Below are 25,182 nucleotides of genomic sequence, written 5' to 3' on the forward strand. Positions count from 1 at the left end.
TGTGTTGCCCTCTTTCACCGAGTTGTAAAAGCAAGCAAGCTACCGCAAAAAATAGTCCCAAACCCAACCACAGTCCCACTATGTTACCGGCAAATCAGAAACGTCTAACACATCATTGTGATCTCTACAGCGCTGTTGGCTGGTCGTCATTGACCTTGCGTAGGCTTAAACACTGGTATACACTGATTTATAAGGCCATATTGGGTAAAATGCCATTTTATCTCTGCTCTTTTTTAATCAGGTCGGTAAATAAATATCAATTACGGTCTCATTCTCATTTGCTTTTAACAGTACCAAGAATTAGAACAGGTCATGGTAGAATAGTTTTAGTTACTCAGCTTTGTGGTCCTGGAATTCTCTCCTGAACATTTAAACATTTGATGATCTAGCCTTGTTTGATGGAGTTTAAACACTTGATCGATGTACATGTCATAGAATAGTGTAATTGTCTTTAGGACAGCTGTTTTTTAGTCAAGACATTCGTGTTTTTTAACGTAATATGTAATTGTTGTACTGTGTGTGTGTGTGTATATAGTTTTGTTTAATGTTGTGTTAGTGTATGTAAGTTGTTTTGTCTGAAACTTTGTTCCCCCTGCTGCTATTGGACCAGGTCTCTCTTCAAAAAGAGATGTTATCTCAATGAGAAAAACCTGTATAATTAATGGTAAAAAAGAAATAAAAAATAATGTTATTTTAGGCGTATGTGGGTCAGCTCACTTGCCAGCCATAGTCCCAGCAATTTTGCACCCTATAGGTAATATCAAATGCGCTAAAATAACTTGAGAAATAGGTTAAATTACCAGAGATTCTCATATGGCCCTTATATTAGGCTATCTGTATTACTGGGGTAGATCAGCCAATATGCTAGATGTAGGTTGAAGAAAGCAGAGTTGGAGAGATTGAGCTATTCTTATAGCCTACTTTATAGGAGTGGTAAGATTTTCAGAAGGATAAATATGGGTGATCAATATTTAGGCCTTTCTATGCAATGTAGTAAACTATAGCTTAATGATAGGCCTATTTAGGAAGTATATTTCCTTGGAAAGATAATTTTGGACATGTAGTGTATGTGGACACCCCTTCAAATTTGTGGATTTAGCTATTTCAGCCACACCCGTTGCTGACAGGTGTATAAAATCAAGCACACCGCCATGCAATCTCCATAGACATACATTGACAGTAGAATGGCCCGTACTGAAGAGCTCAGTGACTTTCAATGTGGCACCGTGATAGGATGTCACCTTTCCAACAAGTCAGTTTGTCAAATTTCCACCTTGCTAGAGCTGCCCCGGTCAACTGTAAGTGCTGTTATTAGTGTGAAGTGGAAACATCTAGGAGCAACAACGGCTCAGCCGCGAAGAGATAGGCCACACAAGCTCACACAGCAGGATTGTCTGTCCTCAGTTGCAATACTCACTACCAAGTTCCAAGCTACCTCTGGAAGCAACATCAGCACTATTTTATTTTACCTTTATTTAACTAGGCAAGTCAGTTAAGAACAAATTCTTATTTTACAATGATGGCCTACCCCAGCCAAACCCTCCCCTAACCCGGACGACGCTTGGTCAATTGTGTGCCACCCTATGGGACTCCCAATCACCGGCAGTTGTGATACAGCCCGGGATAGAACCAGGGTCTGTAGTGACACCTCTTGCACTGAGATGCATTGCCTTAGACCGCTGCGCCACTCGGGAGCCCAAACGATTTGCGTTGGCCGGGAACAACTGTTCGTCGGGAGCTTCATGAAATGGATTTCCATGACCGAGCAGCCGCACACAAGCCTAAGATCACCATGCGCAATGCCAAGCGTCAGCTGGAGTGGTGTAAAGCTCGCCACCATTGGACTCTGGAGCAGTGGAAACGCGTTCTCTGTAGTAATGAATCACACTTCACCATCTGGCAGTCCAACGGACAAATCTTGTTTTGGCGGATGCCAGGAGAACGCTACCTGCCTGAATGCATAGTGCCAACTGTAAAGTTTGGTGGAGGAGGAATAATGGTGTGGGGCTTTTTCATGGTTTGGGCTAGGACCTTTAGTTCCAGTGAAGAGAAATCTTAACGCGACAGCATACAATGACATTCAAGACATTTCTGTGCTTCCAACTTTGTGGCAACAGTTTGGGGAAAGCTCTTTCCTGTTTCAGCATGACAATGCCCCCGTGCACATAGCGAGTTCCATACATAAATGGTTTGTCAAGATTGGTGTGGAAGAACTTGACTGGCCTACACAGATCCCTGACCTCAACCCCATCAAACACCTTTGGGATGAATTGGAACACCGACTGCGAGCCAGGCCTAATCGCCCAACATCAGTGCCCGACCTCACTAATGCTCTTGTGGCTGAATGGAAGCAAGTCCCCACAGCAATGTTCCAACATCTAGAGGAAACCTTCCCAGAAGAGTGGAGGCTGATATAGCAACAAAGGGGGGACCAACTCCTTATTAATGCCCATGATTTTGGAAAGATGTTCGACGAGCAGGTGTCCACATAATTTTGGTCATGTAGTGTAACTGCCCCGCGCTTCTCTGCCCATGCGTAAGCTATAGCCTACACTATTTAATTGAGACCACATGCACAGGTATGGCTACTGAACTGGAGGCAGCAAGAATGATGACAACGACACTTGCTACGTTATGCATAGGCCTATAGGATATAGCCTGCCTTTTAGGAGGACGATTTGCAGGCAGAGACAAATAAATGGGTAATCAATACTTATTAAAAAGGTGCAACGCTCGCTCACCATAGTAGCCTAACCTATGTGTGTGTTGTGCCTTTTCCTTTTCAATGATGATTAAATGTTTTGATTCCACTTTGACTTACGTTGCACCCTCCTTCTTTCCAATATCAATATTTATTTACAGACACTGTAGTAAACTACAGTCTAATCATATTTCAGTTAATTGAGGACAGACGTTCCGCTAGCGGAACCCCGTTCCGCCTGCGGAACCCCTAGCCAACAGCCAATGGCATCGCACGGCTTGAAATACAAAACCAACTAAAATACCACAATTCAATTTTCTCAAACAATTAACTATTTTACACCATTTTAAAGATAAGATTCTCGTTAATCTAACCACATTGTCCGATTTCAAAAAGGCTTTACAGCGAAAGCAAAACATTAGATTATGTTAGGAGAGTATATAGACACAAATAATCACACAGCCATTTTCCAAGCAAGCATATATGTCACATAAACCCAAACCACAGCTAAATGCAGCACTAACCTTTGATGATCTTCATCAGATGACACTCCTAGGACATTATGTTATACAATACATGCATGTTTTGTTCAATCAAGTTCATATTTATATCAAAAAACTGCTTTTTACATTAGCATGTGATGTTCAGAACTAGCATACCCACCGAAAACCTCCGGTGAATTTACTAAATTACTCATGATAAACGTTGACAAAATACATAACAATTATTTTAAGAATTATAGATACATAACTCCTTTATGCAATCGCTATGTCCGATTTTAAAATAGCTTTTGGCGAAAGCACATTTTGCAATATTCTGAGTACATAGCACGGCCATCACGGCTAGCTATTTTGACATCCGCCAACTTCGGGGTCACCTAAACTCAGAATTACTATTAGAAAATTGGATTACCTTTGCTGTTCTTCGTCAGAATGCACTCCCAGGACTTCTACTTCAACAACAAATGTTGTTTTGGTTCCAAATGATCCATAGTTATATCCAAATACCTCCATTTTGTTTGTGCATTCAGGTCACTATCCGAAGGGTAACGTGCGAGCGCATTTCGTGACAAAAAAATTCAAAATATTCCATTACCGACCTTAGAAGCATGTCAAACGCTGTTTAAAATCAATTTTTATGCTATTTTTCTCATAAAATAGCGATAATATTCCAACCGGGCAACGTTGTATTCATTCAAGGAGAGAAAGAAAAACATGGCGAGTTCTCGTGACCTCGCATCTCCATCCCCAGGCTGACCACTTACAAACCCTGCTCCTATACTTTGCCCAGAGACAGCAGACACCCCATTCCACTTTCTGGAGGCTTTAGAGAGCCAATGGAAGCCTTAGAAAGTGTCACGTTACAGCACAGATGCTGTAATGTCGATAGAGATGTAACAGAAGGACAACAAATTGTCAGACAGGGCACTTCCTGCAGGGAATCTTCTCAGGTGTTGGCCTGCCATATGAGTTCTGTTATACTCACAGACACCATTCAAACAGTTTTAGAAACTTTAGAGTGTTTTCTATCCATATCTACTAATTGTATGCATATTCTAGTTTCTGGGCAGGAGTAGTAACCAGATTAAATCGGGTACTTTTTTTTATCCGGCCGTGAAAATACTGCCCCCTATCCCAAAGAAGTTAATTTCATATTTAAGTTAACTGCCACATGGTTCTCCACTCAGGTAGGCAGCCTACTCTATCTCAATGAGTCCACACATACTAGACACACTTGAACTCTCAGGCCCAACTAGGAGAAGTAGGCTACTAAAGTTGAAGCAGCGAATTTTGAGTGTGTGAATAATGCGAATAATATGTGGTTTTAATACAATAGGTAGGCTAACACATACAAAGCAGAAAGAGGACAGTTTCCAAATAATCTGTGGGACAATCTAAATACAGTGTTTTCATCCCAAAGTCGTCTGTCTGACCACCCGCTCCCACCTACAGACCGAGCCGCAATGATCTCTGTCGGAACCCGCAGACATCCCGCGGGAAAGCAGCCCTCTAGTACACAGTCAGTACACAACATTATGCTCATCATGTCTTAGCAGGATCAGATGGTGACAGGGGTCCCAGCAGGGTCAGACAGCCAGGGAAGGCCAGTCTACAGAGCTCAGGTGAATTTAGCAGTATATTAACAATATCAGTGAATGATACAAAGTTCCATCTTGAATTGATGGGTAGACCTACAGTAGCTACAGGACAGCAGTTTAAAGCTATAGTCTGGGATCTGGGAATAATGGTCATTTCAATGAATGAACCATTGATTCTATTCTTGGATGATATAATGTATAAATGTACACCAAGGTAATTCTTTGTCATGCCTCATTTTAGGAGGATCAGATGTTGACAGGGGTCTCAGCAGGGTCAGACAGTCAGGGAAGACCAGTCTGTGATGGATCTCAGGGGAATGTTTGCAGATACAACACTCTCTGTGCAGGAAACACTGGACAAGCCAGATGCTATTTTAAGGCAGTCTGACAAACCTCCGAAGTTGATTTCCTAACTGTATCAAGGGTTAATAGAGGCTTTTCCCGATGACACAAAACATGTAAAACAAAAATGTGAGGAAGTCCTGGTATAAGCTATTGATGATGATGAATGGATACAGATATGTTTGAATGCCCAGTCAGGTTCATATCATCTCAGATATAAATTACTGCAGTTTAAGACCACCCACAGAATGTACTATATGCCAGTGTAACTGAATAACATGCACTCGGAAATGTCATTCCTCTGCTGGAGGTGTAAAACACAAAAGGGGGCATATGTGCATATGTTATGTTCTTGTGAAAGCTGGCTGAATTCTGACAAAGAGTATGTTCTTTTATCTCAGCAGTCCTACAGATTCTCCCTTCGCCCTGTTTTTGTTTGCTTTAAATGTTGATATTGGAGACTTATCTGAAGAAACTGCATTTATAGCGGATAAGAAATGTATTGCCATTAATTGGAAAGTTGGTTATGTATCACTAGCTTTGATCTATTACCAGATTAAGGGTATACTGGGAAACTTTCATAAGGTCTGGATGCCTTATATGGAATTCAGTATGACTAAAGGAGTCTGTATTGAAAACATACCCACATCTCTTTCGGCAATCCCTAGCTGCTGGGGGTCTGCAGTCCTGTGGGTGGTCACTCTGGTCTTGGCCTAACACACCCGAAACCAATAATATATGTTTCACTAAGATCCTAAAGCTGGGTGGGGTGTGTTGGGTTGGGGCGCTGCAGGGTGGTGGACCCCCTAGGGACAGGACGGGGGTACCCAGCTATATTGTGTGCAAGTAAAAAGAGATCTACAGTACTATTAGTCCTATGAAATTAATTTTTGCTATTTCTGTGTGTTAATGTATATTTGCGGTGTACACTGCATTCGGAAAGTATTCAGACTTTTTCCACATTTTGTTACGTTACAGCCTTATTCTAAAATGGATTAAATAACAACAAATCCTCATCAATCTCACACAATACCCCATAATGACAAAGCGAAAACAGGTTTTTAGAAATGTTTGTAAAAAAACGATATACTTATTTACATAATTATTCAGACCCTTCGCTATGAGACTCGAAATTAAGCTCAGGTGCATCCTGTTTCCATTGATCATCCTTGAGATGTTTCTACAACTTGATTGGAGTCCACCTGTGGTAAATTCAATTGATTGGACCTGATTTGGAAAGGCACACACCTGTCTATATACGGTCCCACAGTTGAAAGTGAATGTCAGAGCAAAAACCAAGCCATGAGGTTGAAGGAATTGTCTGTATAACTCCGAGGCAAGATTGTGTCGAGGCACAGATCTGGGGAAGGGTACCAAAACATTTCTGCAGCATTGAAGGTCCCCAAGAACACAGTGGCCTCCATCATTCTTAAACGGAAGAACTTTGGAACCACCAAGACTCTTCCTGGAGCTGTCTGCCCGGCAATCGGGGGAGAAGGGCCTTGGTCAGGGAGGTGAACAAGAACCTGATGGTCACTTTGACAGAGTTCCTCTGTGGAGAAGGGAGAACCTTCCAGAAGGACAACCATCTCTGCAGCACTCCACCAATCAGGCCTTTGTCACATCCTGACCCTAGTAAGATGTCATTTTCTATAGTAGAGTAGGTCAGGGCGTGACAGGGGGTGTTTTGGGTTTTTCTATGTCTTCTATTTCTATGTTTTAGTTCTAGTTTTTCTATTTCTATGTTGGGGTTGTTTGGGTTGATCTCCAATTGCAGGCAGCTGATCCTCGTTGCCTCTGATTGGAGATCATATTTAAGTAGCGGTTTTTCTTCCTGGGTTTTTTGTGGGTAGTTGTTTTCTGTTTAGTGTATGTCATCTGACGGAACTGTTGTCAGTCGTTTTGTTGTTTTGTTAAAGTGTATTCATTAAAAGTAAATATGAGCACTATACATGCTGCACCTTGGTCCCCTTAATACGACCCGCGTTACAGCCTTTATGGTAGAGTGGCCAGACAAAAGACGCTCTTCAGTAAAAGGCACATGACAGCCCACTTGGAGTTTCCCAAAAGGCACCTAAAGGACTCTCAGATCATGAGAAACAAGATTCTCTGGTCTGATGAAATCAAGAATGAACTATTTGACCTGAATGTCAAGCGTCACGTCTTGAGGAAACCTGGCACCATCTCGACGGTGAAGCATTGTGGTGGTAGCATCATGCTATGGGGATGTTTTTCAGTGGCAGGGACAGGGAGACTCGTCAGGATCGAGGGAAAGATGAAGGGAGCAAAGTATAGAGAGATCCTTGATGAAAACCTGCTCCAGAGTGCTCAGGACCTCAGACTGGGGTGAAGGTTCACCTTCCAACAGGACAACGACCTTAAGCACACAGCCAAGACAATGCAGGAGTCTCTCCTTGAGTGACCCAGCCAGAACCTGGACTTGAACTCGATCGAACATCTCGAGACCTGAAAATAGGTGTGCAGCAATGCTCCCCATACCACCTGACAGAGCTTAAGAGGATCTTCAGAGAAGAATGGGAGAAACTCTCTAAATACAGGTGTGCCAAGCTTGTGGTGTCATACGCAAGAAGACTTGAGGCTGTAATCGCTGCCAAAGGTGCTTCAACAAAGTACTTAGTAAAGGGTCTGAATACTTATGTAAATGTTATATTTCAGTTTTTTACTTTTAATAAATTCGCAAAATATTCTAAAAACCAGTTTTTACTTTGTCATTATGGGGTAGTGTGTGTAGATTGATGAAGAAAAAAATATTTAATCCCTTTTAGAATAAGGCTGTAACGCAACAAAATGTGGAAAAAGTCAAGGGGTCTGAATACTTTCCGAATGCTCTGTATGTGAAGAATACGTAGGATAGAATAGTTTATGTACAGCAATAGTAGAATAGGATAGACCTTAACTAGAATACAGTATATACATATGAAGTGGGTTAAACATTATGTAAACATTATTAAAGTGACCAGTGTTCCATCCATGTCTATGTTGTACCTTGGCTGCAAAGGGAACAAGAGGGCCGAACTTGACCAGGCCATGAATCTGTACAGGAAAGCACATTAAGCTATAGATGGATGGATGGATAGACCGTATGTGTTTTTTTGTGTTTTTTTGTTTCCAAAACGTTCCCTAGTGAACAAAGAAAATGAAAGGTAGGAGCTGGGAAGGAACTTGTGTTTGGAGAGAGTTGAGTTATTGACTAGACTGGTGGGGGTCGGTCTGGTGGGGGTCAAGAGTTGTTCATTTGTTAGGCTATTGGTTAAAGGTGCTACACAATATTTATTATTGAATTACCTTTGATCAAGTTTAGTCTTATTAATCACTTAAACATATTTAATATTGATTTCTTACCTAGCTTGATGATTGTGGGCATTTGTGCTTTCTTTTTGTTCTAAATAGAGATGGCATAGTGGATTGTGTAAAAATGGCTTTAGATGCCCCAAAAAATGTTGGGACCCCCAGACGCCCTGCTAAGTTATTTCCCACCCACTTCTAAAAACAAAGTGGTGCCCCTGGAAATAAGTTATGATGAACTTCCCAGGGTGGTGAAAGTGCACGCAATCTTAATGCTCCTTTCCAATAAATATCGAGGGTCTTATTCTGGTGACATGATTATCGATACTTGACTGCCGTGATAATCTCATCATGTAGACTAGCCTACCAGCACAGCCTACCCGCACTGTATCTGAGAGCTGTTGGCTAGAACGCAGGTGCCAAGACCAGAGTAGGCATTAGCCGACGCCAATGGTGACATTATTGACAAAAGACTTTACGATTTACATACATTTAAAAACATTAACATGTAGTGTGTGTGTGCATCTATCAGTTACACGTACATGTCAATACATACATAGAAGTAGGTCACATGGGGGAGAGGCGTTGTGCCGTGAGGTGTAGATTTAGTTGTTGTTTTTAAACCAGCTTTGCTGTTCACTTGCGCTATATAAGATAGAAGGGAGTTCCATACACTCATGTGCACTACGTCATCACACACAGCCTTTTATTCTCAAAAAGTCTGTTTGATGGAAACATCTTTCTGGTGGGAAAATGTGCGTATTGTTTCTTGCAGATTTTAGAATAATAGCATGAAAATCTGTCGCAGATTGGATGGAAACCTAGTTAGTGATATAATAGTGGACAGGGTGTAAAAAAAGACTTGCATCTGTAGTGTAGTCTAGATACATTTCTGCTCCAGTGGTGGTGGTGAGGGGGAAATACTAGTCAAAGTGGGCAGACTACATAGACCAGATACACCCAGCAAGCAGAATTCTAGACATAAAAAGTAAAGATGAATAATAATGTCCCTTTCAATGCCAATAGGGTTAGGACTACATATTTATACCCTAACCATAATGTGTCACCCTGGATGCATTGATACTCTGATACATGTATGAAATGTCTGCTTTTCCAGAGGATCTTTATTATAAAGTGGGAGGTGAGCTCCTGTTGACGCCGGACAAGTCCACAGTGCCTGACTCCATCACAGGCATCCTATGGAAGCATGGGAAGAACAAGGTGGCAGAGTGGTACAAGGACTTTGATCTGGACATCTATGCTGCCTTCAAAGAGCGCACAACCCTGGACCAGACTACTGGAGAGCTGAGAATCAGTGGATTGATGAAAACAGACAGTGGAGTTTATTCTGTGGAGTTCAACAGCAAACTGCTTGACAAGACATATACACTGTCTGTTATCAGTAAGTGTTTCTTTCTGTGTGTGTGTGTGTATGTGTGTGTGTGAATGCCTCTATATGAAACAGCAGGTTGTGCAGTGCCTCACAAGCATTTTCCGTAATTATTGCTGTTTCTTTCCTCTATTTACAGAGGCAGTCCCAAAACCCACAATCACTTCTTCCTGTAACGCCAACAAAACCATCTGCACTCTGACCTGTGAGGGGGACACCACTGATGCTGAACCTGTCACCTACAGCTGGAAAGTGGGAGAGGGGGTGTGGGAGGTCTTAGACAAACAGCATAGTGTCTCTAAGAACAACACTGACAAATCAAACAATGGTTACAAGTACACCTGCAAGCTGAAGAACACTGTTAGTGAGGAAGTCAGCAAGCCAATTAATAGAGGTGTTTGGTCCAGGTGAGTTGACACTCATTTATTTTACCTTTATTTAACTAGGCAAGTCAGTTAAGAACAAATTCTTATTTTCAATGACAGCCTAGGAACAGTGGGTTAACTGCCTTGTTCAGGGGCAGAACAACAGATTTTTACCTTAGCTCAGGAATTTGATCTTCCAACCTTTCAGTTACTAGTCCAACACTCTAAACACTAGGCTATGCTGCCACCTCATAAGTATGTTAGTCTTATGTATTGATTTGTCAGTAACACTGCTGGTGTTGTAGGACATTTTGAATGCTGCACTATGTTGAATTCCTGATCAACTCCTGTCAAAGTATCAATACAAAATGTGTTTTCATTTCAGAGCCTTCCATCAGAGATTTTGTTGTTGTCACTGCCATTGTAGCATTTGTTTTCATTGTCATAACAGGTAAGAACAGCACATCTATAGTAACAGAACACTGCACATGTACATAGTTCTGAAGCACAGGTTGACATAACAGCAGCAACAACAGTGAGCTATACCCCCTGAAGGGGATACTTGTTCTACATGTATCTACAGTAGTGTTCAGGCTACTGCTACAGACAAGACAGGGGGTTAGATGCACCACCTGCTGTAGGGCACTGTCTTCATTCATAATGTGTCACAAGGAGGCATCAATTTGGACAGTTCACAGTATGGATTAGTCTAATATGAATTAATCAGCTAAAAGGATAGCAATGACTTTGTGGTAACCTAAAAATATGTTTATCGTACAATGGATATTGCATAGATGTGAAATCACTGGCTAGATTATTTTACCTTTGTCATAGGCTACATCCACCCTATTATTATTCAAAATAGGGCGGGATCAAAGTCAGGGAAAGCTGAACTTTATGCAAATACTTCCCGCCATCGCAGCGCACTTGATGTACATCCCAACACAAGTCAATAAAACATAATGTTAGGAAACTGCTAATAATAAGTCATGGGTAGAATCTGAATTGTTTACTCCTCGCTTCCTTCTCAAAACCCATTGGAGGAGAAGGTCAGAGAGTAGGGACCTCTGGCTTTCTCATCCAATGGGTTTTGAGAAGTAGTAGAGAGGAGAGAGGACGCAAGGAGTATGCCACTGAGATTCTCCCCTAGTCGCACAAGTATGCAACGTTTTCCATACAATATCGACCACACCCTTTAACTTTAATGTGACTGTGCATAAGGCCTATCTACAGGTCCATTAAAGGATGCTTCATTTTGGCTGTGTGTGTGTGGGTTTACCATAAGAAGTAGGGAGTTTCCAGGGTTGGGTAGGTTACATTTAATCAGTTGCTCACCAACCATGGGGGTTTCCACCAGGGGCATCCATTGGGTATAGCAGGGTAGCTCAAGAACAATCATTTAAGAAAGTAGACTAAAATCATTCCAATCCCGATTTAAAATGCAACGGCTGTTTAGAGTATTGGATGGCATGGCTCAGAGAGCAGCTGCCAGCATGGTGCCTTTTCTTTCACTTTTAGAAAGCAGAGAACAGAGAGTATCAGTTTGTTTTGCCAGTCAGCTCAATTTCGAGTCTCATAGCGAAGGGTCTGAATACTTATGTAAATAAGGTATTTCTGTTTTTTATTTTATTTTAAATTTGCAAACATTTCTAAAAACCTGTTTTCGCTGTTTTATTATGGGGTATTGTGTGTAGATTGATGAGGGCATTTTTTTATTTTATTAATTTTAGAATAAGGTTATAATGTAAGAAAATTTGGAAAATGGGAAAGGTTCTGAATACCTTCTGAATGCATAGTATGTGTACATTTATTTTGCAACACCAGTGGAGTGGTCAGCATGTTAACTCCCTTTAAAAAAGCATGTGTATATTTTGTCATTCTTTGAGTTTGTTTGTCTTCATTCGTTCTTGTCGATTGTAGGCCTAAGTATGTCCTTTGATGTTTACCTTTTATTTCAATGCATGTGTAGGATTTATCTAGCATAGTTTGCATTCGCCGTCAGCTATTTAATGCACTGGTTACTTTCACATTGATTTGAAGTTAGCCTTGTGCAGGTACTGTATGAATGCTCTCAGAAATGATGTCTCCTTATTGCAGTTTAAACATGTAAATGTGGGTGAAGTCCTACTCAATAGCTGATAGAATGGTTACTACACAGACTTCTACTTTAAGAGGGGTTATATCTCACTCTGACATAGCTAATACATAAGATACACAACCATGGATCAACTTGGAAAATAAAATACACATTTTTTTACTCCTCAGGAATGTTGGTGTGGAAGAAAAGGACTGGTAGGACGATTATCTGTCTCTTCCTGTCTCAATTCTTCATACTCACTGCTTTACAATAAAATCATTTACATTTGGATTCCAGTACTAACAAAGAACCATTTGAATGAAACTGTTAATAATGTCTTACATTTTTGTGTGCCTTTTTCATCTCAGGATACACTTGGATCGACATTTTGAGCAAGCTTTTTTGTGGAATGTGTGGTAAGTGTTACCTTAACTTGACTCTGAGTGTTGGTTTTGTGCCATCCCAGAAATCCTGAAACCTGTTTTAATCAATGTGTGTGTGTGTGTGTGTGTGTGTGTGTGTGTGTGTGTGTGTGTGTGTGTGTGTGTGTGTGTGTGTGTGTGTGTGTGTGTGTGTGTGTGTGTGTGTGTGTGTGTGTGTGTGAGAGAGTGCACAGCTGTAATCCCACCACCCAGAATATTTCCACGTTTTCTCATCATAACCTTATGCATCCTAAAGGGCAAATACCTCCTAAATTCAAGGAACCTCTTCTACTCTGTTTACTGTAAACAATGTTGATGGATGGTGTAACTTTACAGGGGATGCAGGCAACAATCAGAATTCTGTTGCCCCGGATACTGTTTATCACACTGTAGGGGATGATCAGGTCACCAACCTTGGAGCTTCAGGGGTTCTCTCTGAGGTTGCCATGGATACAATTTATAGCACTGTAGGGGAGAAGTCTTCTGGAGATTACTCCATGAATCAGAATAATAACAATCAGTCCACTAACACAGGTAGTAACACTAACGCACCTTTTACATGGTACTTCTATGGGGCCATTTTGACAATGCAGATATGTGGAGATGTTGTCAGAAATGTGTTTCTCATATTATTTGTGGTGATATTTATTTGAAGAGCATGTTTTAGTGACATCTACATACAGTATGAGAAGGTGATTACTAATGTGAGTTTAAAGTTAGCAGTGTGTGGGCTAGCATATATAAAATGTATATGATGCAGTTGGAATCTGCAAGGAAAATGTGCTTTAAATTAAGTTCCGTGATGAGTTTTTGAAATAATTTGTTTGGTTTTGGTTTCTCTTTACATCTATGCATTTTTGCACTGTCAAAACGTCACCCATTGAGGTAACACTGTGGATAAAGATCGTCACTGTCACCCCTTGCTAGTTTGTATGTTCCAAAAGCCAATTATTTAATGCGCTTCAGTGTGAGTCTTCTGTTTTATTTGAACTGTCAATCAGAACATTTTGAGTTATCAGAACTGCTTCCATGTTTTGTTTCAACATCTGAAGACCTTTGCAGGTTTTGTCGTCATACAGCAGAAGTAGCATAAATGCTCATCTGCATATCTCAGAATATCACAAGAATTTAGATTGCTGTTTTATTTGAATTCTGTTGATAACTGTAAGCAGGAAGTCACTGTGTATGATGCTATGCTTACTGGTGTACTTTATTGTGAAGTTGTTATTATCAAAATAGAAGGTTAGTAAGAGGCAACTTGTAGGTGAGTGGGGGCAAGTACCACTACTATCTACACCATTTTGCTGACAGTCATTCTGAAATGATCCCTGTTCTACCTGTATTTACAGTAGATTTAAGGTGTGCATATACAGTACACCAGTTTGTTAGTGTTCTCTGTTGTGTCCTCTATTGAAGTAGCTTAGTGTCAATGTAGGAGAAATCTTCAACAGCTCATTGCTTGTGGTCTTGCCACTTTTCTCCATCGTTTTTCTACAGAATCTTGGATTTCCTGAAATCATGAGCTCATTTTAGACTGTATTAGATGTGTATCTGCGTATCTCAGAATATCATAGGAACTTAATTCTCGTTGTGTGGTTAGTGATTTCTTCTGTGATGGTACGTCCACAGAACTTTGCTAGAATCCAGCTTTGATTGTTCAAAGCAGATGAAGGGTTATGCTGAAATATCATTTGGTGCAACTGTGAACAAAACTCCCCTCTGTAAGCTCCACTACCCACAGACATGATAGGAGTCATACAGCCCTTAACTGGGGGAGATGATTTATAGACAAACTTTGTTATTCTGTCCTCAGGGACGGCTGGCAACAATGCCAACAGTGTGAAGCCGGTGACAAAACATGAAGGTAAGACACTAGCTAGGTTTCCATCCAATTGGTGACAGATTTCCATGTGAATATTCTAAAATCTTCATAAAAACAATATGCATGTTTTCCCACCAGAGAGATGTTTCCATTAAACTGACTTGTTGCGGATAAAAGGCTGTGCGTGATGATGTAGTGCACATAAATAACTTTTGCAGTTAATTTCCCATCTACTGAATAAAAAATACAACTTAAGTGGGTTTCCATCCCATTATCAACTCTACTGATGTTTTTGTCACAAAAAAATGGGCCCTCTAGCCAACGTCTCGCAGATACAGTGCGGGCATAGTATACATTATGAGATTATTATGGACAAAAATCAGATTTTTTTTAATTTGTCAAACAGCAGCCAACCATCAATCATCATGGTCCCAGTGTTAGGTTCTTATTTTTCAGAGTAAATAACTCACGGACACTAGAGAAGCTTGACCAAGCTAAATTCTTCCCAAAGGGTCGACACAGCTGTATTCAGACAAAAAAAAAACATTTTCACCATCACAAGTGTATATATACTCCACTTGAGACACCCCTCCTTCTCTCCAATCCTTACATCTTATGGTTCGACAGGAAGAAGATAACAGGATAATATAACCATTAGTTCTCCTTTCAGGGGATCTGACCTGACCTCAACCCCTCCTTCGCCTAATCCACAGATGTCCTCTCGTATCGCACTCCCGTGACTCTCTCCCGTCCACCCAGCACATTCCACAGCCACTCTGTCTTTCTACAGATCTCCTTTATATACACCATACGTCTGATCTATCATGTTCTATCAGGTTAATATCTCAATGTTCAAAGTTTAGCCTGAATCAAACACCAGAATAAGAATGTCAACATTTATTGGAAAGGAGCATCAAGTTCATCACCTTGCACTTTCACCACCTTGTGAAGTTCATCATTTCTTTTGTCTGTAGCCTAGTAAACTGCGTACTTTCCCAAGTCGTAGTGGGAGGACCACACAAAATGTCATTGCGTGACTTCAAGTTTACTTTAATATGATGGTTATTATATCAATATTTGTGCATAAAAGCGTTTCCACTGTAATTTCTCACATAATTAATTTGAAAGACACAAAAAGATCCCACCTTGTCTAGCGTGTTTTGTCGCCGTTTGGAAAGTTTACTGACATTAGCTGTTTCCATCAGGCTGGTCATGACATTTTTTTAATCGGACATGTACTTTACTCACGTTAAAAGGTTAGATGGACAGCTGGTTACAGATTTGAGGTGAAAGTGGCATTCCACTGGAATTCTACAATCAAATATGTTGAGGATTGTGGTGGGTGGGAGTGCTTGTCCTGTCTAAGAAACCACTGTCTGGGAAACACTGGTGGTTCAGGAGAGAGGCTGTAGTACATGTTTTACCCTCTGTTTCCTCAGTGGGCGAGTCTAAAACGGATGGCAGCGCTGCACCAGTGGGCGCGGATGTGTCTAAAACAGATGGCAGTGCTGCACCAGTGGGCACGGATGTGTCTAAAACGGATGACAGCGCCGCACCAGGGGGCGACCTAAACGCAGCTGAAGGAGAGGCAAATGGAGGTGTGTATGAGAAAGGGATAGTAAACCTCAAGTCCCTCTGAATGCATCAGGATAAATGTACAGACCTCAGGCTCAAATAGATGGGAAAGACCGGCATCATCTTAAACTGTCATAACAGAGCAGAAATCAGTGCCATTGTATTTACAGTATTCTTGAATCACATTAATTCTGAATGATTTCATTTCTCCAGTTCAGTTCTCCTAATGTGTTGTCTTGCAGAGGGGTTCGTGCTGCTGAACGAAGACAGGGTGAAGTACGACAATGGCAATGGAGAGGGTGCAGCAGAAGAGAATTCAGCATTGTAGGACGGTAAGTTGGTGTGTGATAAGAATGTAGACTGTTTTCACTTCATTTGCATTTATTGTGCAATACTTCTTCCCACACTCTGGTCAACTCACTATAAGTAGACTGTTAGTCTGTTACCAACTCTTGTTCCTACTAACTGATGTCTCTCTAGACAGGGAACTGTGGACCAGAGGTACACAGAGGATCATGAAGACAAGAGAACCCACCTTCTCATCTGGGTTACCAGCACTGGACGACAAGGCATTCTAACGTTCAGAGAACATTTCCATAGCAATAGACTGGCTTGTGTTCGGTGAAACTGAGGTCCATTTATAACATCACTGGTCCTTTCTGAACAAGTGTGCTTTATTAAAACAAGGACTGGGAATAGTTTGACCCCTAGAAGACCTTTTTGCAATTTAGAGAAAGTATAAAATGCACAACCCCAACAAAGCAAAGCACCTTTAAAGCATCATATTAATGCTTTGATAAGAAACGCAATAAGGCTTTCTTGTATCAGATATAACCAGCAATCAAATTAATAGTCAATACCGTCAGTAGTCCAAAGGTCAAAGTCTGTCACGTCCTGACCATAGTAAGATGTTATTTTCTATGGTAGAGTAGGTCAGGGCGTGACAGGGGGTGTTTTGTGTTTTTCTATGTTTTCTATATCTATGTTTAGTTCTAGTTTTCTATTTCTATGTTTTTTTTGGGGGGGGGGGGGGTGTTATCTCCAGTTAGAGGCAGCTGGTCCTCGTTGTCTCTAATTGGAGATCATACTTAAGTAGGGTTTTTTCCACCTGTGTTTGTGGGTAGTTGTATTCTGTTTAGTCTATGTACCTGACAGAACTGTGAGCTTTCGTTTTTTCTCTTTGTTATTTTGTCTTTAGTGTTTTTGCGTTAAAACAGATTTCATCATGAGCACTCAACACGCTGCGCTTTGGTCCCCTCTCTACGACAGCCGTTACAGAACTACCCACCACAAAAGGACCAAGCAGTGTGGACAGGAATGGACCTGGGAAGAAATTCTGTACTGCAAGGGATCCTGGACGTGGGAGGAGATCAAAGCTGGATGGGATCGCCTCCCATTGGAACAGGTGGAGGCAGCAAGAGTAGAGCGGCGACGAGAAGAGGAACTAGCCCGGCAACAAGGCAAGCACAAGAGGCTTTGGGGGGGTGGAGACCTGAGCCAACTCCCTGTGCTTACCGTGGGGGGTGAGTGATCGAGCAAGCACCGTGTTATGTGGGGGTGCACACTGTCGCCAGTGCGCAGCTACAGCCCGGTGCGCACGGTGCAAGCTTCCCACAGTTGCCGTGCTAGAGTTGGCATTCAGCCAGGAAGGAGTGTGCCTGCTCAGCGTTCCTGGTCTCTGGTGCGTCTCTTCGACCCAGGTTATCCTGCGCCAGCTCTACGCACGGTACCCCCAGTTCGCCAGCACAAACCTGTGCAACCTGTTTCATCGCCCCGCGCTTGCCGGGCTACGGGGGTTATCCAGCCAGGACGGGTTGTGCCAGCCATAAGCTCCAGACCTCCAGCGCGCCTCCACGGCCCAGTATACCCTGTGCCTGCTCTGCGCACCTGGCCTCCAGCGATGTTCCCTAGTCCAGAACTCTGTGACGTTTCCCAGTCCGGAGCCTCCAGCGATGTTCCCTAGTCCGGTGAGACCGATTCCAGCTCCACGAAAGAAGCCTTCAGTGATGATCTATGGTCCGAAGCCTTCAGTGATGATCCATGGCACAGAGCCTCCAGCGACGCTCCCCAGCCCGGAGCCTCCAGCGATGACCTACAGTCCGGTTCCTTCGACGATCCACGGTCCGGTGGTACTAAAGCAGAGGGATCAGCGGGGGTTACACCCCGAACCAGAGCCGCCTCCTCTGCTGGAGGATAACCTTATGTGGACTGCACTAGAGCCGCCATAAACAGGAGTTACCCACTCTACCCTCCCGTTTTTAGTTTTTTAGGAGCATTCGGAGTCTGTACCTTTGGGGGGGGGGATACTGTCACGTCCTGACCATAGTAAGATCTTATTTTCTGTGGTAGAGTAGGTCAGAGCGTGACAGGGGGTGTTTTGTGTTTTTCTATGTTTTCTATATCTATGTTTAGTTCTAGTTTTCTATTTCTATGTTGTTTTTTTGTGATGATCTCCAATTAGAGGCAGCTGGTCCTCGTTGTCTCTAATTGGAGATCATACTTAAGTAGGGTTTTTTCCCCACCTGTGTTTGTGGGTAGTTGTATTCTGTTTAGTCTATGTACCTGACAGAACTGTGAGCTTTCGTTTTTTTCTCTTTGTTATTTTTGTCTTTAGTGTTTGAGTTAAAATACATTTCATCATGAGCACTCAACATGCTGCGCTTTGGTCCCCTCTCTACGACAGCTGTTACAAAGTAAAAAAGAGATTCAGTTCAACCAAAAATGTCCTTTAAATCCAGGATTCCGAAGAATTATTCAGTTCTTTCCCAAAAAAAGGTAAATCCACAAAAAATATAAATTATATTCCATTAGTAAGAGCAGGAGAGTCAATAAAAAATTCACATTCGATCATATACACTCATCACTCTGTGGTGTTGAATGGAAGTCCAGTCATTTCCCTTTTTTTGGCAAATAATCCAGTTGAACACGTTTAAACTACACCATTATGGAACTATTTTACTTAAAAGATTTCCCAAAAAGATTTCCTCTCTGTTCTTCACACCACATACTTAAATTGACAGGTATCATTTCTGGCCAATCAACAGAATATCCACTCTGCGGCACTTACATCATGGCAAGGAATACATGCATGACCATTTATTCTGTTTCATATCACATTTAATGTGGCAACGTTACACGCGTTAGTTCATTTTAATCTCCTTTAGTAAGTCATTTCCAAAGCTGCCTCTTCTACTCTGCATATTTCTGAGCTTCCACCTGTCCTCTCTTCTATTTAAGAACACAATTATTGCTAGCAAGTGTTATGCACATGTCAACATAAAGCAGAGGAATGCCCTGTACATACCTTAGGCCTACTATATTTTAACTGAATTATTTGCTTGCTTATATTGACATGATCATTTCCCCCTGTTGTACAGTAATCCTAGTGTATGTGTTGTGTGTGTTATGTAAGTATTTTGTAATAAAGCCTTTATATATTTTGCAAAAAACACTCAGGCCAAATATATTTAAATATGAAATTAACAAGAGGTGCTGTGGAGAACTTTTGTCAGAGTATTTTTCTCCGCTCATTTAGGAGTATTTTGTTTGTATTATTAACATAAATATATGTATATACAGTACCAGTCAAAAGTTTAGACACACCTACTCATTCAAGGGTTTTTTCTTTATTTACAATTTTCTACATTGTAGAATCATAGTGAAGATATCAAAATGAGGCTGGTAACTCTAATGAACTTCTCCTCTGCAGCAGTAACTCAGGGTCTTCCTTTCCTGTGGCGGTCCTCATGAGAGCCAGTTTCATCATAGCGCTTGATAGTTTTTGAAACTGCACTTGAAGAAACGTTCAATGTTCTTGAAATTTTCAAGAGGCAAAATAACCAGAGATGTTGTCTTGATAAGTGTGTGAATTAGGCAATTTTCTTGTCCTGCTAAGCATTCAAAATGTGACACACACTTTTGGGTGTCAGGGAAAATGTATGGATTAAAAAGTACATTATTTTCTTTAGGAATGTAGTGAAGTAAAAGTTGTCCTAAATAGTAATTTACAGATACCCCCCCCAAAACGACTTAAGTAAATATACTTTAAAGTACTACTTAAGTACTTCACACCATTGCAGATTTGCTCATTCTTGGCATTCTCTCAAAGAGCTTCATGATGTAGTCACCTGGAATTCATTTCAATTAATAGGTTGCCTTGTTAAAAGTTAATCTGTGGAATTTGTTGCCTTCTTAATGCGTTTGAGCCAATCAGTTGTGTTGGGACAAGGTAGGGTGGTATACAGAAGATAGTCCTATTTGGTGAAAGACCAAGTCCATATTATGGCAAGAACAGCTCAAGTAAGCAAAGATAAATGACAGTCCATCATTACTTTAAGACATGAAGGTCAGTCAATAACATTTTACTGAGGCCTTTTACCATTGAAAAAATTGTGACGGTTCCTGTCTTAAGTGGGTGTTTCCTGTCTCGCGTTAGTATACTTTTACCGTGTGATGTGAGCATGCTTTCCCGTGTGAGCTCACGGTTCATCCATAATATCTGGCATGCTCACGCGAGAGGGAACAGCTGGCTCTGGTCTACATATTGTCCCCTCCTGCTTGTCTCACCCGCACCGCCCAGAAACAATTAGCCAGTGTGATGTCTCACCCTGGGGACCCCCTCCGTGGGGCGGGGGCAATAGGTAGACCAGAGTGGCCCTGCCCCGATCAGAGAAAATTGGGTAGTGGGGCTTCTTGCTTTCTCTACCGTCTCTGTGGGAAGCATTAGAAGTGTTGATTTTGGATGCACTGTGAGGGCTTGGTAATTTTGTGGTGTCTCAATAATTGTCATGATGACACCCTCAGAGGAAAAGTGTAAATCAGTTGCCTCCAGTGGCAGTGAGTGGGAAAATTCTGGGCAAAGTGGGCAGCTCAGAAAGTTAATAATGTAATTCTTAATGCCAATGGAGTAACATTTATACCCTTTAAAATAAAGCGTTACCCTGGCTTCTAACTTGAATACATCAATACTCTTTTATATGTTTGGAATGTCTGTTTTTCCAGATCAGCTTAATCTTAAAGTGGGGGTAAGCTCGTGTTGATGTAGGACAAGTCCACAGTGACTGACCCCATCACAAGCATCATATGGAAGCATGGGAAGAACAAGGCAGACTGGGACAAGGATTTTGGTGGTCTGGACATCTATGTTGCCTTCAAAGAGCGTACAACCCTGGACCAGACTACTGGAGAGCTGAGAATCAGTGGATTGATGAAAATAGTCAGTGGAGTTTATTCTGTGCAGTTTAACAGCAGAGCCCCATCTGTTTAGCTATAAAAAAGTTTTGCATGTTATTTTGGTGTTAATACATGTCACATATCAGTTTGCAAACCTGTTAGTAGCCCACGTGCCTCACCTTAATAATTTGGTCCCTTTCCCCCTTATAACTTAGCCAAATGTTCTGACTTGGTGGTGCACATGTAGCCTATAGCCTGTTTTAGAGAAATGTCATCATTTAATATTTTAAGAACTTTCATTGTCTGCTTATATGCCCCCTTTATTTATCATACTGTTCTGACTTGGTGTACAGGGAGAATATTGTAAGAACGGCCCATGTTCTGAATTCTGTCGCTGTACATTTCAAAAGTGCTTGTAACGATGACACTGTAAGTCGAAAAGCAGGTGAAACGTTTAATAAAACAACAAATATGAAACAAAACAACAAATATGAAACGAAACAGCGGCATGAACACAGGAACAATACCGACTGAGGAATGAACGTAAGGGAGAGACAGATAAAGGGGAGGTAATAAGGAAGAAATGGCGTCCAGGTGTGAATCATAAGGATCTGCAGGTGTGCTTAATGATGGATGCCAGGTGTGCATAATGATGAATCCCAGGACCGATGGTTTGTATTCTGGCGACGTCGAACACCAGAGGGGAGGAGCAGGAGTAGACCTGACAGTGCTGAACAAATAGTTATATTGACTACGTCCATCTTAGTTCGCTCATTAATATCTTAATCAAAATGACAGATTGCCTTTTATCCACTCATCGTTCCCTTATGCCATAGTTTGTACATCTACATTGTCAGTAGAAACCACATTTGTTTAAGCAAGTCAGCCATATCAGCTATGTTATTTAAAAATGCAGTAAATGAGGCTGAATGAACTGTTTCGATGCCAGACAAGGCTCCGCTGATAGCCAGGTGTAGCGGTGGTAAGGATTCCCTCCATGATGCTGAAAAGAAAGCTCTGCTGTTGGGCACCGTTTGTCACTGTTATAGTGCAATTCATGTATTTGTTACTGTTGTGTTGTGGCTTTCCTGGCATGCATCTAGCATTTTATTTATTTTTTCCTCCACCAAGATCGCCACTGTTTACAAGACATATAAACTATCTGTCATCAGTACCTTGTTATATGCGTGTGTATATAGTGCTGTGAAAAAGTATTTGTCCCCTTTCTGATTTTCTCTATTGTAGCATATTTTGTCACACTGAATATTTTTGGATCTTCAACCAAAACATAATATTAGATAAAGGAAACCTGAGTGAACAAATAAAATGTGTATACTTGAGGGTTTTTGCGCATGAGCTGCTCGTTTCAGGTCCTTCCACAACATTTGGTGGTGGTAGTGTGATGGTTTGAGGATGCTTTGCTGTCTCAGTACTTGGACGACTTGCCATCATTGAAAGAACCATGAATTCTGCTCTGTATCAGATAATTCTGAAGGAGAATGTCAGGCCATCTGTCCCTGAGCTGAAGCTGAAATGCAGCTGGGTCATGCTGTAAAACAATGATCCAAAAACACACAAGCAAGTCCACATCAGAATGGCTGAAAAGCAACAAATATAAACATTTTGGAATGGCCTAGTCCAGACCTAAGCCCAACAGATGTTGTGCAAGGATCTGAAACGAGCAATTAATGCGCCAAAACCCTCAAATTTAGCTGAGTTAAGGCAGTTCTCCATGGAAAAGTAGGCCAAAATTCCTCCACAGCAACGTGAGACACTGATCAACAATTACAGGAAGCATTTGGTTGGAGTCATTGCAGCTAAAGGTGGCACAACCAGTTATTGAGTGTAAAGGCAATTACTTTTTCACACAGGGGCATTGAGTGTTGCATAACTTTGTTTATTAAATCAATGAAATAAGTATCCACATGTTGTGTTACTTGTTCACTTCGGTTCCCTTTCTAATTTTATGTTTTGGTTGAAGATCTAAAAACATTCAGTGTCAAAAGAATATAAAAAAATAGAGAATCAGAAAGGGGGCAAGTACTTTTTCACGAGACTGTATGTGTACGTGTGTGTTTGTGTTCATGTATTTGTACTATGTGTGAGGCTGCTGAGGGGAGGACGGCTCATGATAATGGCCGGAACGGAGCGAATGCTATGGCATCTAACACCTGGAAACCATGTGTTTGATCTATTTGATACAATTCCACTGTAGCTGTTACCACAAGCCCAACCTACCCAATTAAGGGCCCTCTGGGTCTGAAGGATGCTTTGTCTGGCCTGCTTGTTGGTAAGGATGCTGGGCCTTGGTCAGGGGGTCTAGTCTCAACTCTCTTTCCTCTGTGAAGGAGAATGAACAGATGAAATGAGGGAGGGAACAAAAGAAAGACAGATACTGTAGATACCGTAAATGTTTCTGTTCACACAACACCAACACTATAGCCGTAGACGTTTGACCTTTGGTCTGAAGCGATTACCTTCAAAGCGCATCTGGCTCTTGCGTCGGCTGCGGAAGCAGCACACCAAGGTGATGATGATGAGGAGGAGTACCAAGCCCCCTCCCCCGGCCAGGATGCACACCATGGTCAAGAAATCAAAACCAAACAGTAAACCATGACCTCCTGAGTCTGAGACAGCTGAGAGGAGGGTGGGGGATTAGGGGTGGAGCAGAGGAGAGAATTATTATTTATTTTTGTCTTTCTTTTTATGGGGTGCGCGGCCAATCTTAGATATTAGTTCCTTTTTTCTTTAGAAACAGAAGAAGAAAAACAGAGAGACAGAAAAAAACAGAGGAAAGAGAAAGAGAGATTCACAAAGAGAATTCCGATTGAGCCCTTTAAAACATTCTGTACCGTTGCATATTGGCTTGATGGCGTCACTTGTCTCCTTGCTGACCTTGTTGACTGCAGAGCAGGTGAAGGTGTCTGGCTTTTTCTGTGGTTTCAGAGGGATGGTCAAATTTGGCTCTGTTTTCTTATCTATGGGATTTCCGTTCTGGTTCCACTGGAAAGTCACTCCCTCAATGTTGGTCAAGGTACAGGTAAAGATGATGTCCTTATTAGAACAGGTTATTTTCACTGAGGGCTTGGAGACCTTTTCTGGAAGGAAACAAAATGGCCACTGTCAGTGTCTCTAAAGGAGAGGATAGTTCTTGTATGGCTGGAAAGAAAGAGAGAAAGAGACCTACCCATCACACACAGTATGAAGGACTTCTCAGTGACAATTGTCCCATCGCTGTTGAACACCTCTGCTTTGTAAGTACCTTTATCTGCCAACTTCAGGTCTTTGAGCTGAAGAGACCCATCATTGGAGATGTCCTCAGACTTGCCTGGTTTGAACTTTCCATTCTTTCTTTTTAATATAACTTTATCATTGTGTTTCCAGGTTAATTCTTTCGAACTCAAGTCATTGGAATTCAGAGGGATGGAGAAGGGATCTCCACGTGGGATATAATAATGGCATGAATCTGTGATAGAAGAGAAGAAAAGAGATCAGAATAATTCTCTGTTGTTGCTGACGGTAGCATACTTTTATTACATTTTGGGGTCAATAAAGAATTAGAAAATGTGATCTAATTCAATTCTTATTATTGACATGTTTGGTCAAGCATTTATCTACAGTATAAATGACCAATTATGTATTCTACATTTCAAAGTAAAGTAAGTCCATTGTTAGTTCCTCATTATTCTCTGTTCTCAGTCTTCCCTGTGGCTCAGTTGGTAGAGCATGGTGTTTGCAATGTCAGCATGGTGTGTGCAACGCCATGGTTGTGGGTTTGATTCCCACGGGGGGCCAGTACGAAAAAAGGAAAAAAAATGCATGAAATGAAATGTATGCATTCACTACTGTAAGTTGCTCTGGATAAGAGTGTCTGCTAAATGACTAAAATGTAAAATGATTTGTCAGTTAGGC

General features: G+C 41.5%; 2 protein-coding genes across 6 annotated transcripts in view; one reads left to right on the plus strand and one right to left on the minus strand.

Annotated features, from left to right (window-relative positions):
* Window positions 1–17,102, plus strand: part of LOC106575470 (uncharacterized) — a 24,567-nt gene extending 7,465 nt beyond the window's left edge. The window contains exons 2-9 of one of the 5 annotated variants that reach the window (XM_045699054.1): window positions 9,565–9,849; window positions 9,977–10,244; window positions 10,588–10,653; window positions 12,468–12,494; window positions 12,648–12,695; window positions 14,515–14,565; window positions 15,963–16,121; window positions 16,341–16,430. In XM_045699054.1, coding sequence (XP_045555010.1) covers window positions 9,565–9,849; window positions 9,977–10,244; window positions 10,588–10,653; window positions 12,468–12,494; window positions 12,648–12,695; window positions 14,515–14,563 — 743 coding nt within the window. In that variant the 3' untranslated portion in view covers window positions 14,564–14,565; window positions 15,963–16,121; window positions 16,341–16,430. Of the gene's footprint in view, window positions 1–9,564; window positions 9,850–9,976; window positions 10,245–10,587; window positions 10,654–12,467; window positions 12,495–12,647; window positions 12,696–14,514; window positions 14,566–15,962; window positions 16,122–16,340; window positions 16,431–16,578 lie in introns of those variants that run through there. The other 4 variants (XM_045699057.1, XM_045699055.1, XM_045699056.1 and 1 more) reach the window with 4 other exon arrangements.
* A 4,614-nt stretch (window positions 17,103–21,716) lies between these two features.
* Window positions 21,717–24,758, minus strand: LOC106575468 (T-cell surface antigen CD2). Its single transcript, XM_045699059.1, has 5 exons — window positions 24,458–24,758; window positions 24,123–24,368; window positions 23,748–23,906; window positions 23,509–23,610; window positions 21,717–22,000 (listed from the first exon to the last, which is right to left on the minus strand). The coding sequence occupies exons 1-4, from the start codon at window positions 24,459–24,461 to the stop codon at window positions 23,513–23,515; spliced, it is 507 nt and encodes a 168-aa protein (XP_045555015.1). The 5' UTR covers window positions 24,462–24,758; the 3' UTR covers window positions 21,717–22,000; window positions 23,509–23,512.
* Window positions 24,759–25,182: the final 424 nt, after the last annotated feature.

The sequence above is a fragment of the Salmo salar genome, chromosome ssa17 (assembly GCF_905237065.1).
Source record: "Salmo salar chromosome ssa17, Ssal_v3.1, whole genome shotgun sequence".
Lineage (NCBI taxonomy): Eukaryota > Metazoa > Chordata > Actinopteri > Salmoniformes > Salmonidae > Salmo > Salmo salar.